Source organism: Rhagoletis zephyria, unplaced genomic scaffold (assembly GCF_001687245.7).
Source record: "Rhagoletis zephyria isolate East Lansing unplaced genomic scaffold, Rhagoletis_zephyria_1.1 Rzeph_scaffold_00309, whole genome shotgun sequence".
NCBI lineage: Eukaryota > Metazoa > Arthropoda > Insecta > Diptera > Tephritidae > Rhagoletis > Rhagoletis zephyria.
Window position 1 is genome coordinate 45477 of NW_016157393.1, and position 16545 is coordinate 62021.

The window sequence follows — 16545 nt, forward strand, 5'->3', positions numbered from 1 at the left end:
AACAAATTCTTAGAACTGATTATGCTCGAAATGCTCCCATCGCTCGAGCTATCAATGAACTTAACAGGATCTCGAACTCTGTTTCGTTTGATTTCTCAATATCTAAGTATGAACTTATTAACATATTGAATACAGTTTTGTAATATATTGTTAAGTTTTTACGTTGTTTATTAGCTCTTAGTCTGTAAGAAACCTGTATTTCATAGACTTGAATAAATAAAAAAAATAAAAATAAAAAAAAATCAAAAAGAATTGAGAAAATAAAAAATATGTATAATTTTACTTGAATGAACTTCCAATATTTGCTTTGTTAATTTTCAAAACTTTTTCTTCAAAACAAAGAGTCAAAATCATTCGGGCATTTTTAAGAAGATAGAAAAGCGACAGAAATGATGTTTTATTGAGTAACTATTGCTTTGATAACTTCCAATAGTGACGAAGGAATTACATCGTAGCGATAGGCGATAAACTTCTCTCCCATTTGCTGGCAGGGTTGATTAATCATTGACAGATATATGAACACACAAGCAGGCCTATTCTGCTTGTAACCGAAAATTTTGTAACAAGCTAATTTTGTTACCAACAATTGTCACCACTTCTTGTAACCGCAATTCTATTTACCTTGGTACCGTTTTAATTTATTCAGTAATTCAGCTATAGAGTTTTGTGTATATTCTGGTGTTTCATATTTCACGGGGCATTATTTTGTTACCTGCTCATGAGATGGTAACAAAATTTACCGGTTAAAAGAGTGTGGAGAATACGAAAATGGTTTAAAAATTGACAGTAACTTTACTAACCGGTAGCAAAATTTTTGTTACCAACGCAGAATAGGCCTGAAGTAATACATTTAAGAACTTTTCACAAAGCCCACTTACTAATAATGAATTTTTTGCCCCTAGACAGATGAATTAAAATGAAGCGGCTGTGTGGGTGGTCGTGAATGTTTAACAATTAAACAACTAAAACAAATACACACGTTAAAGGCAAACCATACCACCCAAAATATCAACAAATAAATGCAAGTTCAAACATTTTGCAATGGTTTATTGACTACTTCTTTTGCTGTGGGATCTTGGTTTAAAATTAGTTCGACTTGAAAATGAGGATTACGTATCACTGGATAACAAGTGTTATAGGCGTATACATGGTATTTTTTAATGGCGATGGTGAGTTCTAAATTATTTTTTACTTAACTGTTTTATTATAAGATTATATCATTTGTTGCCAATAATACTACCAAGATAATCCTTTATTGAATAAGAAGAACTGTTACAGTTGAGAGTCTGAAGAATAAGTTGGCGCTCTCCCGTGAAGGGTTTGTTCGTGAACTTGTAGGATGAGTATCGTGACCAGAGAACTGGATATAGGTACGGTGACCATCTGTCCTGTATTATAAGGGACAGTCCTCTTTATTAACCCCTTATCCTGGTAATTTATTTATTTTATACGGGACGCCAAATGTTCTGTATATCTTTTAATGCCCTGTATTTGTCCCGTATTCGGTGTTTCAACGCTGTTCGATGCAAGAAGCCTTTTTCTTGCTTGCGGGAAAGTCGGATGTTTGGGGGTATATTCTCCAAACCAAACCTCAATCCTTACCATACGAAGGTGTGCGAAATTGTCAAAGCGTATATCTATCAATATCGAGAAGATTAAAACAACGAGCAGCTTGGAGTGAGCGATAGATGTCTAATGATTTATTGGAATGCCTGCCAATTATGTACAAGCGAAATATTAAGAAGAAAGAGAATTATGAGTGCAACAATAAGTAAGATTAACTATGTGTGCGTGTGTGTGTGTATGCATGTTTACAATGAGTGGTGTTAAGTTGTTTCGAGTGAGTGAATTAGTCTAAAGTAATTTAAGTAATCATCAAATGCTTAAAGGGTGATCCAACATCTCGGCCCCGTTGAAAAGATCCGCTTTGCAGACTCTGGCAGGTTACCAAGTTTATGTATAGGCCGACAGCAGGTACCATTGGCAGTGCGGAGGTGCACAACTCGAACGTGACCATCTCGTCCAAGTACAACGTTATGGCGGCATGTTGTCGTCGTGGATAATGACTAATGTGTTTTCTGTCATGTCGGGTGCAGGATTCGTCCACCCGTGCGCGCAATTCGTTGACGTAGTCCGAAAACCAGCGCCGCCAAAAACGTTGCTTAATAGCCGTGATCATATCATACCGATCCAAGTTGAAGATGTTTCGATCTTCCAGTGAGGGTTCGGGTAGAGTTCGTAGCGAGGAACTGACTAAAAAATGCCCAGCAATGAGTGCTTCGAAGTCGTTAGGGACTGATGACAGCTGGGAGAGTAGGCGCGAGTTTAGTATGACTTCTATCTCCACGGCGACGGTGCTTAGTTATTCAAAGGTTAATCTTGTATGAGCCAATGTCCGATATAGCGGTCCCTTTGCGCTTTTAACAGCTGCCTCCCAGAGGCGGCCGAAGTGGGGTGCGCTGGGGGGAATAAAATGGAAATTAATAAATTAGGGGGAACAAAATTTTTTGATTTCATTTCGGGGTTAAAGAGAAACTGCTTGAGTTCTTGTAGATGGTTGGATGCTCCTACAAAATTCGTGGCATTGTCAGAGAAAATTTCACATGGCCCATACGTTTGAGGGCGTTCAGGAACGGCTTCGTAGATAGATCCGAGACCAACTCAATGTGAACCGCTTTAGTGACAAGACAAACGAAAACAGCTTAGTATGATTTGGTAGGCGACTTTCCTCGATTTCGTAAGCAAGTATTTAGTCTGCAAAAATCCACTCCATATTGTTCAAGGTCGTGCTGGTTGGACACGCTCTCTTGGTAGCGGGCCCTTGACTTTCTGCTGCTGTTGTACGTGCCATACTATGCAATGCGACGCGCGTCGCAATTCTTCAGGCGATGGTTTAGTGAATGTTGACTGCTTCCTGCACGAGTCACAGAACCTAAATAGCCAGGCGACGAGACGTATGCAATAAGGATAAGAATAAATGCCATCAATGACGTCAAGAACATGATTAATAATAATAATAATAGATTGGCGCTTACACATTTGTTAGTGTTTGGCCGAGCTTCTCCTCCGGCTTGTGGCGTGCGCCTTGTGTTGTCACACAAAGCGGAGGGACCTACAGTTTTACGCCGACTCCGAACGGCGATTGTACTTTTATGAGAAGCTGTTTTTCATGGCAGAAATACACTCGGAGGTTTGCCATTGCCTGCCGAGGGACGACCGCTGTTAAGAAAAAAACCTTTTTCTATATTTTTTTGCGATGTTGCTTTGACCAGGGCTTGAACCCAGGTGCTGATGAGTGAAAGCGCGCACTGCTTACCACTACACCACAGCGGCCGACAGAACAAGAACATGATTAGTTTAGCTAATTACTGTGAAAGTCGTTTTACTTGTTTCTGCATTAATAATGTTCGCATCGAGATCTGCTGGAGCCTTGTTGTTTGGCCATTTGGTCTGATCCTGAAGTACGAAGGCTGGACCGGAAAACCAATTTGATGGCTTAAGATATGCAGTAGAATAACCTCGAGATACAAGGTCCGCAGGATTATCGCGCGTTGGAACGTGTCTCCATTGTCCACCATCGGTCAACTCCTCTATATCGGATACTCTATTTTTCACAAAGTTGATAGCGTAATTGAATGCTGTTGCAGCCAATGCAGCACCAATTGGGAATCAGTCCAAAAGTAACGATTTATGGGTTTGTTAGCAAAGATGTCCTTCACTTTGGCATAAAGGCAAGCCAGAAGATGCACACCGCAAAGCTCAAGTTTGGAGAGCGACTGCTTTTTTACTGGGGCGGCTCGCGACTTCGACGTCAGCAACTGAACTACAACGTGACCGCGTAAGTCTTCAGTGCGTACATATACCGAGCAGCGATAAGCACGAATCGATGCGTCGCGAAACCCATGTAGTTGAATGCTGCGAGCGTTGGGCTGTAAGCAATAACGCGGTACCGTGAGTGATGAAATCGCGTTTAAAGATATTAGGAAGTTTGTCCAAGCTTGCTGCAGAAGTTGGGGAACGGACTCTTCCCAGTCGAGCTTCAATAGCAAAAGCTCTTGCAGTATTATCTTGGCTGTGATCACCTGTGGTGATAACACGCCAAATGGGTCAAACAGGGATGAGGCGGTAGATAATATTGTCCGCATTGTGACTGACGTTACTTCGTTAGAGCCATGTTATTCCTAATGCGCTGGTCACGTAATCGTCGATCATACTGAGCTCCATTGTGGCTTGACCTTCCATAACTTCAGGGTGATTTGAGTGCCATTTCGACAATGGAAATTGCCCGCGACGGAGTACTTCAACAACTTGAAGCTTAAGGGTACATAGCTCATTCCCGTCTTCGGTACCGCATAAAATATCGTCGATATAGAAAGATGATTTTATTGCTAAAGCGCCGATCGGAAGCTCTGCCATGTGTTGGTCCGCCAGATGGAGGCTGCGTACTGCGAGTAATGGAGCCGAGGCTGTGCCATATGTGACCGTGTTCAGCTGGTACGTGCTGATATCTGAATCTGGGGAAGCTCGGCAAAGTATGTATTGGAATTGTCGAGAGTTATTATCTACAAGTGATTGCCTGTACATTTTATCCACGTCTGCGGGGCTGGCGTAACGATACAAACAAAAATGCAGTAGTAGCATGTATAAATCTTGTTGGATTGTTGGGCCCACCAGTAATAGGTCGTTCAATGAAGTTTGCGATGAGGTGCGACACGAGGCGAGGTGCTTCTAGGTTTTAGCACGCAATGATGTGGAATGTATTAGTGTGGCTCCTTTAAGTTGGGTTGTGCTACTTCTGACATGTGGGCAAGACCTTCGTACTCTTCCATGAAGGCAATGTACTGCGGAGGAGTTTCGGGCGAATGTAGAAGGCGTCTCTCAAGCGCGAGGAATCGCCGGCAAGCAACATCGAAGGAGTCTCCGAGACAAGTGGGCCATCTTTAAAAGGCATAGTTACTACTATGCGCCCAGTGTTATCTTGACGAACAGTTTTCATGAAAATCTCGTCGCACATGCGATGTTCCGGCTAAATCGATTTGGTTAGAGTACTGATGGCTTCTAGTTTCCATAGGCGTTGCAAGCAGTGTTGCCGCGCCGTCTCAAGAAAATGTATCACCGACATAGCCAAAAATGTATCAAATTTCCTTTTTTTATGTATCCATCTCATAATTTGTAAGAAAACCAAACATTTTAAAGAAAAAAGTCATAATTTAACCCATCCTAAGGACTTGAAATACATGTATATGTGGCAACGCTATGTTGCGTTATGAAGAACTAGTCAATCAGCAACCCTTTTTCTACTGCCTTTTGTATTTTAGTTGTAAGCACCTTTTTTCCTTTTTATTCTTTTCCTTCTTCTAATTTTTCTGGTGGAACAATAAAGACACGTTTTTGCGAGTACGTAAGATTAAACAAATTACCTCCAGTTTCTCTTTTCGGATTCAGTGACCCCGACGAAGCGTAGCCAATCTTGCAATCGAATATCAAGGAGAAAACCTTAAACAGGCACAAGTAACACCCTCGGCAAATTTTCAACCGCCAACGCAGCTGACCCAAGCTCATAATGTTTTACCCAGAGAAATCGATGCACATAAGACCGAGCTTCACGTGGACGCGGCCATGGTACCACGCATAAGTCCACCCAACATGAATGATACCAACATCGAATCTTATTTTTTGTCCCTCGAGTTTTGGTTCGCGGCCACCGGAGTAACACATGACGCGAGGAAGTACAATCTAGTCATGGCACAGGTACCGCCGAACAAACTAACGGAGTTGAAGGCAATCATCGATTCCACGACGCGGCTTAATCGCTACGAGTACATTAAATCTAAACTCATAGCGCACTTCGCAGACAGCCAGCAACGACGCGTGCAACTGGGTGACCTAAAACCTAGCCAGCTGTTCAGTGAAATGCGGCGGGTAGCCGGCACCGCCCTCTGCGGAACCGTACTTGTAGATTTGTGGGCCTCACGCTTACCACCACACGCCCAAGCCGCAGTCATTGCATCAAAGGGCGATATAGCAGATAAAGTTGCGATTGCGGACGCCATCGTCGACTCAATGAATTTTCGGCAAATTAGTGCGGTTGCTAACCCATCAGCGCCCACCGCTCCAATACACCAAAATGATTCAAATGAGTCAAATACGTTACTCGAAATACGAAAGGAGATCGCTCAGCTGACGAAACGTTTTGAGTTTATGGCAAAGCAACGACCAAAGAGCCGTAGCCGAAGCAGACATGGACAGTCATTCATTCATTTTTTGGTTACATCTTATGATTGTTGTATCGAGAAAATTAGTAATCGACTATATCATGTCTATGTTATCTCAATCGATTTTCAGGCGTAAGAAAATTTAGAAACATAAAAATTTCAAAACGCGATATATCAGCGAAAAAAAAAGTATATTTGAGCAAACAAAACGCCATTTGAAAGAAGAAGACTTGTACTTAAAGATGCCAGCCTATTATCTTGGTGAAAGAAATCATCTGCAAGGCTACATAACCTCAAATATGGGCAAAAACGGTGTTTTTTGCACATTAAGGTTAGGATATCTCGAAAACTAGAGCTGATAGAGCAATTCTGATACAGATTCGGATTCATCGCATCAGAATCCATCGAAAATATATAGTCCGGTTTCTGGGTCTAAGATGCTGTCGGCCTGTGTAATTCTCAATAGCGTACATACTACCAACCCCAAACCTTCGGCGGGCAAACTATTCGCGGCTAACGGTACACCCATTCGGGTATATGGCGAAATGCTCCTCAAAATAGATTTAGGTTTAGGGCGGGAGTTCCTTTGGAACTTTCTCATCGCAGATGTTACATGCAGAATAATAGGTGCCGACTTTATAGGTCACTTTGGGTTGTTAGTCGATTTAAAGCAAAAATGATTAGTCGACAACCTAACTTCAATAACGGCCGTAGGGAAACTGGTGAGTAGCAATAACCTATCTATCAAAACATTCGACACGTCGTGCGCGTACGCAAACCTGCTTAAAGAGTTTGAGAGTTTAACACGCCTGGCCCAGCTAGGAAGCCCAGCAAAGTCCAATGGTTTGCATCACATCGAGCCGCGGCGACCGCCAGTATCCTCACGCCCCAGACGCCTTTCATCAGATAAGCTGGTAGCGGAAAGGGCGGAATTCGACAATTTAATAAAACTGGGTATTTTTCGCCCATCGAGCAGCAATTGGGCCAGTCCTCTCCACATGGTAAAGAAAGCAGATGGCACGTGGCGTCCATGTGGCGATTTTAGAGCCCTCAATAGCGTGGCGGTCCCAGACAGATACCCGATACAATACTTGCAGGACTTCACTAGCGATTTGAAAGGTAAGACGATATTTTCGAAGGTTAACTTACAGAAGGCTTTTCATGAGGTCCCCGTGAATCCAGATGATTTACCAAAAACGGCGATTATTACGCTCTTTGGCCTTTATTTTATGTTTATGCCCTTTGGCGTACAAAATGCCGCGCAGACGCTACATAGACTTCGTCCCCAGAAGAACACTTATCGCACCTCCGTAAACTTTTCGAACGCCTGCAGGAACATAACCTACGGATAAACGCCACAAAGTCTGTATTCGGGAAAGCTCAAATCACGTTTTTAGCAGCAGCAAAGCGTACAAGCTATTCGAGACCTCGAAAAGCGAACTACCGTTAGTGGTCTTAAGCGTTTTCTAGCCACAATAAACTTCTATAGGCGTTTTATCCCACACGCTGTGGAAGCGCAGTTACCGCTGTTGGCCATGTGCCCCGGAAACGTACAAAACGACCGCTCACAACTGAACTGGACGGAGGCCAGCACTGCAGCGTTCGAAAACTGCAAAACCCAGCTTTTGAATGCCTCCCTCCTAGCACACCCGTCTAAAGAAACCGAGTTGTCCCTATGGGTCGACGCATCGGACAAAGCCGCAGGAGCTGTTTTGCATCAGATAATTGATGACAGCTTCGAACCACTAGCGTATTTCTCCAAAAAGTTCGACAAAACCCAGCTACGATGCAGCACAAACGACAGAGAACTTACAGCAATGTTCTTGGCCGTTCGTCATTTTAAATATATGCTGGAAGGGAGGATTTTCCACATCTACAGCGACCATAAACCACTAATATACACGTTTCAAAAGAATCCGGAGAAGGCTTCGAGCCGACAAGCTCGTCAGCTTGATTACATTTCCATTACAACAGACATTCGCCACGTTGAGGGAAGGAATAATTTAACAGCCGACATGCTTTCAAGAATAGCGCCACTTCACGTAACCAGTGTAGACTACAACAAATTAGCAGACGACCAGCAGCTCGACCAGGAGCTTCAGCATCTTCGCCAAAACAGTGCGAACTCATCGTTGCAGCTAAAGCTATTCATAGTGCCCGGCAGTGACAAACAAATAGTTTGCGACTCATCCACAGGCAATATCAGGCCATTCATTACCAAGAGATTTCGCGCAGACGTGTTACGAGCAACTCTTGGGTTATGCCACCCAGGTACACGCGCTACAGCCAGATTACTGACAAGCAGGTTCGTTTGGCCTGGAATCCAACGAGACAGTAAAGCCTTCGCGAGATCGTGCCAACAGTGCCAACAGTCAAAAATCACTCGACACACATCCCCATTAAGCGCTACGAATCGGGTCACGCGATTTGATCATATTAACGTCGACGTGGTAGGACCGTTTCCGCTACACGCCGGCAACCGTTACTGTTTCACAATTATCGACCGCTTCTCAAGATGGCCAGAGGCTATTCCAATACCAGACATGACCGCGCCAACCATCGCTAAGGCTCTAATAACTAACTTGATTGCAAGGTTTGGAGTGCCAGCCGTCAATACATCGGATCAGGGTCGTCAATTCACATCAACGCTACTTACAGAGCTAACTAGAACACTTGGCATAACTCACCTAAAAACAACACCTTACCATCCGCAATCAAACGGATTGGTGAAAAGGTGGCATCGAACGTTAAAAGCCGCAATTTCGTGCATTAACTAAGAGCGCTGAACCGACTTCCTACCGACTAAACTCCTGGGCCTACGTACAGTATACAATCAGGACCTAGAGGCGTCACCGACCGAGTTGATTTATGGTACAACACTGCGCATTCCTTCAGAATTTTTTGTACACGACAGCTGAATTAAAACGCAGTCAGAATTCGTCACCGAGCTTCGGGAAGTAATAAACTCAATTAGACCATCCAGCACATCTTGGCATGATTCAGGCGAAGTCTTCGTTCNTTTTTTGTACACGACAGCTGAATTAAAACGCAGTCAGAATTCGTCACCGAGCTTCGAGAAGTAATAAACTCAATTAGACCATCCAGCACATCTTGGCATGATTCAGGCGAAGTCTTCGTTTATCCCGACCTTGCAACTTGTCAAAACGTCTTCGTAAGAAACGATTCAGGGCGTCCGTCGTTCTCGAAACCATATGAAGGACCCTATAAAGTCTTATCCAAAGCAGAGAAGTACTTCAAAATTTCGATAAAAGGTAAACCGGTAAACATTTCCGTAGACCGACTGAAGCCAGCTTACCTACCGAACGAAGACTCGTCGCCACAGGAGATCCAAACTTTATCGACTGGGATAAAACCACGCGGAGTAACCTTCGTTACACGCAAGCTACAGTCTGGCGGGGGATACTGTGGCAACGCTATGCTGCGTTATGAAGAACTAGTCAATCAGCACCCCTTTTTCTACTGCCTTTTGCAACTCTTTTCCTTTTTCTTCTTTTCCTTCTTTCTTTTTCCTTCTTCTAATTTTTCTGGTGGAACAATAAAGACACGTTTTTGCGAGCACGTAAGATTAAACAAATTACCTCGAGTTTCTCTTTTCGGATTCAGATACACCGCCAGGTAAGTAAATATATATATTTTTATTTTTCATAAAATCAAACAATTGTAATTTAAATTTATAAATTACATTTTTTGTGCATAAGTATTTTGCAAAGTAAGTATAATAAATAGTAATTAACATGTTACATTTGTACATGTACACTCTAAAAAGTGCATGTAAAACTACTAATGAAAGGTATCTCCTTTTCATACGTATAAGTTATTCAGGATTTGATTTTGAACTTGAGATCTTTAAACTGTACACATAAATATACACATGAAATGTTTAAAAATTTAAAAATTTTTAATCTAAAAATATATTTTCTACTAATTAAAAGCATTAGGGGCTCATATTTACTCTAGTTTAAACATTGTATTTATTGTTTAATTTTATTACACGGTGTGCAAATTAGGAGGAAACTGGTTACCTCTCTTAATATGCGCAAATAAACAAAAAATTGTAAAGTGTATTTAAAGACTTTTCAGTAAAATTCATAAAAATTTCCTTAAATAAATCAAATTTTGTTTTTAAACAGTGTATTTTAACCTAAATTGAGATCTTTCATTTTAAATTAACAAATTAAAATATGTAAAATGAAAGAGATTACAACAGAAAGAGTATCTATTTACTTTACATATATATATATTAAGATTTTGCTGAAAGCATCCTTTTTAGCTAGTTAAAAAATTGCACTTATGCCTATTTTGGAGAGATCTCTTCATATGTTCATTGCTTCGTTCACAATAAAATGCTTTAAATTCACGCTTAAGTAGTGATTTTTAATAGATTTAGAAATCGTAATTCTTTCTACCATCTTTAANACATGCGTTTCCAACCGGTGAATTTTATGTTCAGAACAGCAATGGTATGACTCGCAAAATTATCGAAGCGATCNAATATGTAAAATGAAAGAGATTACAACAGAAAGAGTATCTATTTACTTTACATATATATATATTAAGATTTTGCTGAAAGCATCCTTTTTAGCTAGTTAAAAAATTGCACTTATGCCTATTTTGGAGAGATCTCTTCATATGTTCATTGCTTCGTTCACAATAAAATGCTTTAAATTCACGCTTAAGTAGTGATTTTTAATAGATTTAGAAATCGTAATTCTTTCTACCATCTTTAATTAAAATCGATTTTTGAACGAAAAAAAATTATAGAAACTATAAAATTTTGGCCTATTTAAAAAGGTATATTTATACTGAACGGAAAAAGAAGTATCTCACAAAAATTCGTCTAAAAATGTATCCAATTGGATCTATTTAGATCCAAACGGCATCCCTGGTTGCAAGTTCTCGTCGATGGAGCTTTCATTTGACAATAGGCAAGATGATGCCGTCACATTACGTTCATTACGGAGCCTACCGGAGATAACCCAACTGAACAACGTCTTCTTGGGTGTAGGTGGGCAAGGGTGTCAAAAAATGCTTCTGTGCCTAACAATAGGTCGATGCGTCGGGGCTTGAAAAACGTTTCGTCTGCAAGTTTTGTATTAGCTGGCAAGTTTCAATTGGACGTGTCGGTCACTATGTGCGAAGTGATTCCAAACTGTAGCGACAGTTGAAATGCTGAGGTTCGCGATTTGATGGGCGTAGTCGTGTGTGCCTTTAGATTGGTTAACGATTCACCAATACTGCGGACTCCAACATTGTGTTTCTCACGACGAAGATGAAGTTTTTGCGCGAAGTAATCGGTGATGAAGTTGAGTTGCGAGCATGAATCTAGTAGTGCTCTTCCCAACTTGTATGCACTTGTAACATCCTTGACCAGCACCCTTTAAGCATGATAAAAGGTAGTCGCATTTTTCAATGTTCGACAGCCTTGGTTCACGGGCGATGATCTGGGTAAACGTTGTGATGAAATTCTTGTAATCCGCATAATCTCCACTAAAGGTTGGTAGAGACAACCTTGGTAGGTGCGACGAGGGTGTAACAAATGCAGCTGAAGGCGTTTCCGGGTAGTGTACCGTAGTGTTAACATCTTCTCCAAATTCTGCTTGGATGCTCAAGTTGGCTGCAACGTAGCTGTCTTCTAGGTCAGAACGGCCGTTGTCTGTGGGGTCTAAGTCTTCAATGTCAGCTTGTACGGACAAGGCTTGCTTAAAGTAAGACTCCAAGGTTCCTAGTCGACACTGCAATTCAGCATTACAGAGCTTGTCGTCTGGCTCCCTTACAGCTTCGACGATTGATTTGATGCGAGAAATGTTGCGCTTTATGTTCGAACGCTTACGCTTGCATTCCTCAAGAGACATGGCTGCTGTACAATGTGACGTAACGAAACAATTCCTGTTGGGACACTGACTGTTTTATATGTGCTATTGGTCAACTGTTGACGCAAATGACAGCAAAGCGAAGTACAAAAATGCAAAATAGCGCACGGAATATATGACGAGCAGCAAAGTCAAAAAACTGTATTTGGGTAACGGTACACACACATATGTACATGCGTTTCCAACCGGTGAATTTTATGTTCAGAACAGCAATGGTATGACTCGCAAAATTATCGAAGCGATCCAGCCGAGAACGAAGTTGCTAGCAGGTGGTGTAATGCACTAATAGCGAATGATTTGATTGTTGTTATTAGTCCAACGAACGGGTTGATTGCTGTTACTGATGGAGCCGTTGAATGATGGCGAATTATGATTCTTATTTTTCGTAGATTAGACACGGGCCACACTTTGGGCGCCAAAATGTTCGATGCAAGAAGCCTTTTTCTTGCTTGCGGGGAAGTCGGATGTGGGGGTGTATATTCTCCAAACCAAAACTCAATCTTTGCCAGACCAAGGTGTGCGAAATTGTCAAAGCGTATATCTATCACTATCGAGAAGATTAAAACAACGAGCTGCTTGGAGTGAGCGATAGATGTCTAATGATTTATTGGAGTGCCTGCCAATTATGTACAAGCGAAATATTAAGAAGAAAGAGAATTATGAGTGCCATAATAAGTAAGATTAACTATGTATGCGTGTGTGTGTGTATGCATGTTTACAATGAGTGGTGTTAAGTTGTTTCGAGTGAGTGAATTAGTTCAAAGTTATTTGAGTAATCATCAAATGCTTAAAGGGTGATCCAACATACGCCTTAACAGCTCATTAAAATGGCATGCCTATGAACGAGTTTTAACTGGTATTGGTATATGATCGTAATTTTCTCCATAAACAGTTATTATTTTCTAATCTAAATGCCTGTGTTTCGAATCGAGGAATACATACAGTGACCAAAATAGAAATTACGACTCGACAGGTAGGTAATTTTGGCTATTTTTCCTTAGTTTATTTAATGTTTTTTTATTTAGTTTATGCAAAATAATGCCAAATTTCCAACTTTGTGCAAAAAACTATAAAAATTAATTCTGCAAGGTTTCACCAAAATTTTAAACTTTTTAATTAGAATCTTCAGAAAAAAAATTGGTTTGCAGTTTTGTAACTCATTAAAATTGAGTATAATAAAGTGCGAGTTTGAAGTGCTGCTCATTTGCTTATCTTTCAAAAAAATGGTCGAACATACTTACTTTGTCGAAAAAATGCGTAAAACCGTCAACAAAAAAAATTGCCAAAAATTAATCGTAGGCCTTAGCGACTTAAAATTGCACTTTATTATACTAACACTTTATTATTTTGAAAAATTTTATGGAGTAAAAATCCCGAGAAAATTATCCTACATATTTGTGATGTTACTAAAAGGATACTGTTTCAGGGCTAACATATCTAGGATCATTGAAGAAGGCTTTTTGTCCCATATTCAGCTCTCATAAATATGGTCACCGTAGATATAGGCAACATGATCGGAAAAAGCCGATCGCATGACAAGTCGGCTCTTTGAATGCCTTAATCCACTCGCGATATGTGCTTTTCATCAAATAAAGGATTTAACGGAATTTGTAAGTCGACTGTAACGTGAAATGTCTATTCCACACTTGAACTGCTTGACCTCACTGATGTAGGCATTCTCTTGGTCCATGCGAATCAAATGCATCGTTGAGTTCTCTTGCACCTATCACCCGCTTACGCAGATGTTGACGTGAACGCAGCCATCGCAGGGTAATTGCCAATATATCTAAAAATTTTGCACTTTATTCTACAAAAATTCAACGAGCTACAAACATATATGTAATACTCCTATATTGGCAGTAAGAGCTAGTACCGTCCGAAAATACTGCAGTACAGATATATCAATAAACACGTACGAAAGAAAAGGAACACATACGTTTATAAATAAACATGTACGCCACACATATATAAGAACGGTACTAGACTGTCTCGCTTTGATTTCGGAATGCTTACACATTAAGAAGTTAGCTTACTGCCAATATAGAAGTATTACATATATGGCTACAAACTGCATACTCAGAATCTAATTAGAAAGTTTTACGAAAATTCGTTGTTATACCCGAGCGCACTTGTGCACAAGGGTATTATAACTTTGTTCACATAACGGTTGTTTGTAACAGGCAAAACGAATCGAGATAGATATAGACAAATGTATACATAAATGATCAGAATGAAAAGAGAAATCGATTAAGCGGTGACTGTCTGTCCGTCCGTCCGTCCGTCTGTACACACGATAATTCGAGTAAAAATTGAGATATCTTAACGAAACTTGGTATGTGCACTTCTTTCGGGCGTAGGATGGACGGTATTGAAAATGGACAATAACCACGCCTACCTCCCACATAACGGTAATTTTCAGAAATACGAAAACTGCGATATTTTAGTAACTACTGAAGCTTATTGACTCGAAACTGATATTTGCAATAAGTTTTAGACGAAAAATAAGAACATTATACATTTTTGGAAAATGCGCGTAGCCACGCCCACTTATGGTTACATGTGTATATCTTGGTAACCGGTGCACCAATTTCTTCCAAACTTGTCACAGTTGTTAACCTTCGTATAACATAGGAAATGGCCGAAAAGTTTTAAAATCGGACAATAACCACGCCCACATCCCATATAACGGTAATTTAGAGAAATACGAAATCTTCGATAAATCAGTAATTATTGATGCTAATTTATTCAAATTTGATGCTTACAACAATTTTTTACCAAGAAATACGTTTAGGGTAAAATTTTGAAAAATGGGCGTGGCACCGCCCACTTATGATCACATATATGTTTCTCGGTAACCGTTCTACCAATTTGTACCAAACTCGGTATGGTTATTGTGCTTGCCACATAGAAGCAAAGCGTTGAAAATTATTAAATTCGAACTAAAATTACGGCCGCTTTTCATATAACAGTAAATTTCAGAAATGCTTGAAACTTCAATATTTCGAAATTTAAGTACGCTAATTTAGTCAAAATTGATACATCCCGGCTTACCATGTAGCGGTAGCTTTCGGAAAGTTGAAAAAACATATATTTAATACTTGCGCCGGGTATTTAATGTTCGGCTCCGCCCGAACTTAGACTTTCTTACTAGTTTTTTATTTTATTTTTAATTGCATACATTTTTAAGGCAGTGTTTTTGTAGTCAAAAGCTTGGTACAATACAGCATTCTTGTATTAATAAATTTCAACAAATTATTTTTGGTGATTGGGACTAAGAAATATATTTGAGTATTCACACAATTGGGATACGATTTGCACCAAATTTCGGCACTATAAAAAACTAACCAAAATTAAATAACAACACAAATAATATTTTAAAACTTGTCAAATTTTGGTGCGGCTATAATTTTTCGACTACTTTACGTAAGTTAACTATGATTACTCGTCCGTGCTATCATAGTAGCACAATGCCACTAATATTTGACTTACAAACAAAATACGGGCAGGAATTTCAAAATTTCAACCCTTTTTGTGGAAATATTTTATTTTTTCAGTATTTTTCTTTTAATCAATTTATGTTGAAGTAAAGGTGAAAAGAAAAAAATATTTTGCCCGAAAAATATAATTTTTTCAAAAACAAATATTGCGAAATTTCACGGATAAAATTGTAAAGGACATTTCCAAACAAAAACTTGAAAAATTCTACAGGATTTCCTCTTTAATTTGATACCCATACTTCTTCTCTAAGCACATTTCTCTGAATTTTTCATTACTGACGTCAGAGTGAAAAACTAAAAACGCAATTTTACTATATATTTTACTATTTGTGTTTAAAATTTACTATAGCGAGCTGTTATTGTAGGTTTGAGGTATTAAAATCGAGTGAGTTTTATTTAGAAAATTTTCTTTTACAATAGTTGATATTTCAATGTTCATTACGATCTATATATTTTTAAGTAACAAGGTTGTTCATTTGTAAGTACATAACGTTTTTAATATAAGTTACAACACCTCCCCTCAAATGAATACCTCTAGTTAACACAGTAATAATAAATTAACAGAAATTCAAGATTTCTGTAAAGCTATCATTTCAATGCAATGTTTATGTTTTGGATATGATATAGCTTTCGTTAAAATATCTGCGGGCATTTGACTGGTTTCTTTATAATCAATTTGTATATCTCCTCTTTCGATTGCTTCTCTTATGAAGTGATAACGGAGATCAATATGTTTTGTTCTGTTGTGAAAAATAGGATTTCTACAAAGTCTTCCAGCACTTTGATTGTCGTTGAAAATTGTTGTTGGCCCTTGTGAATCCAGTATTTCATCAAGAAAACGCCTGAGGTAAATAGCTTCCTTAGCAGATTCAGATATAGCCATATACTCAGCCTCAGTACTTGACATAGCTACTGTTCGTTGTTTTCGGGACTCCCAGCTAA

General features: G+C 39.7%; 1 protein-coding gene across 1 annotated transcript in view; it reads left to right on the top strand.

The window, feature by feature from the left end:
• The first annotated feature begins 1007 nt into the window (after positions 1 to 1007).
• Positions 1008 to 16545, top strand: part of LOC108358881 (protocadherin beta-4-like) — a 164748-nt gene continuing 149210 nt past the window's right edge. Inside the window, exon 1 of the mRNA XM_017610399.1 lies at positions 1008 to 1169. Coding sequence (XP_017465888.1) covers positions 1103 to 1169 — 67 coding nt within the window. The 5' untranslated portion in view covers positions 1008 to 1102. The remainder of the gene's footprint in view (positions 1170 to 16545) is intronic.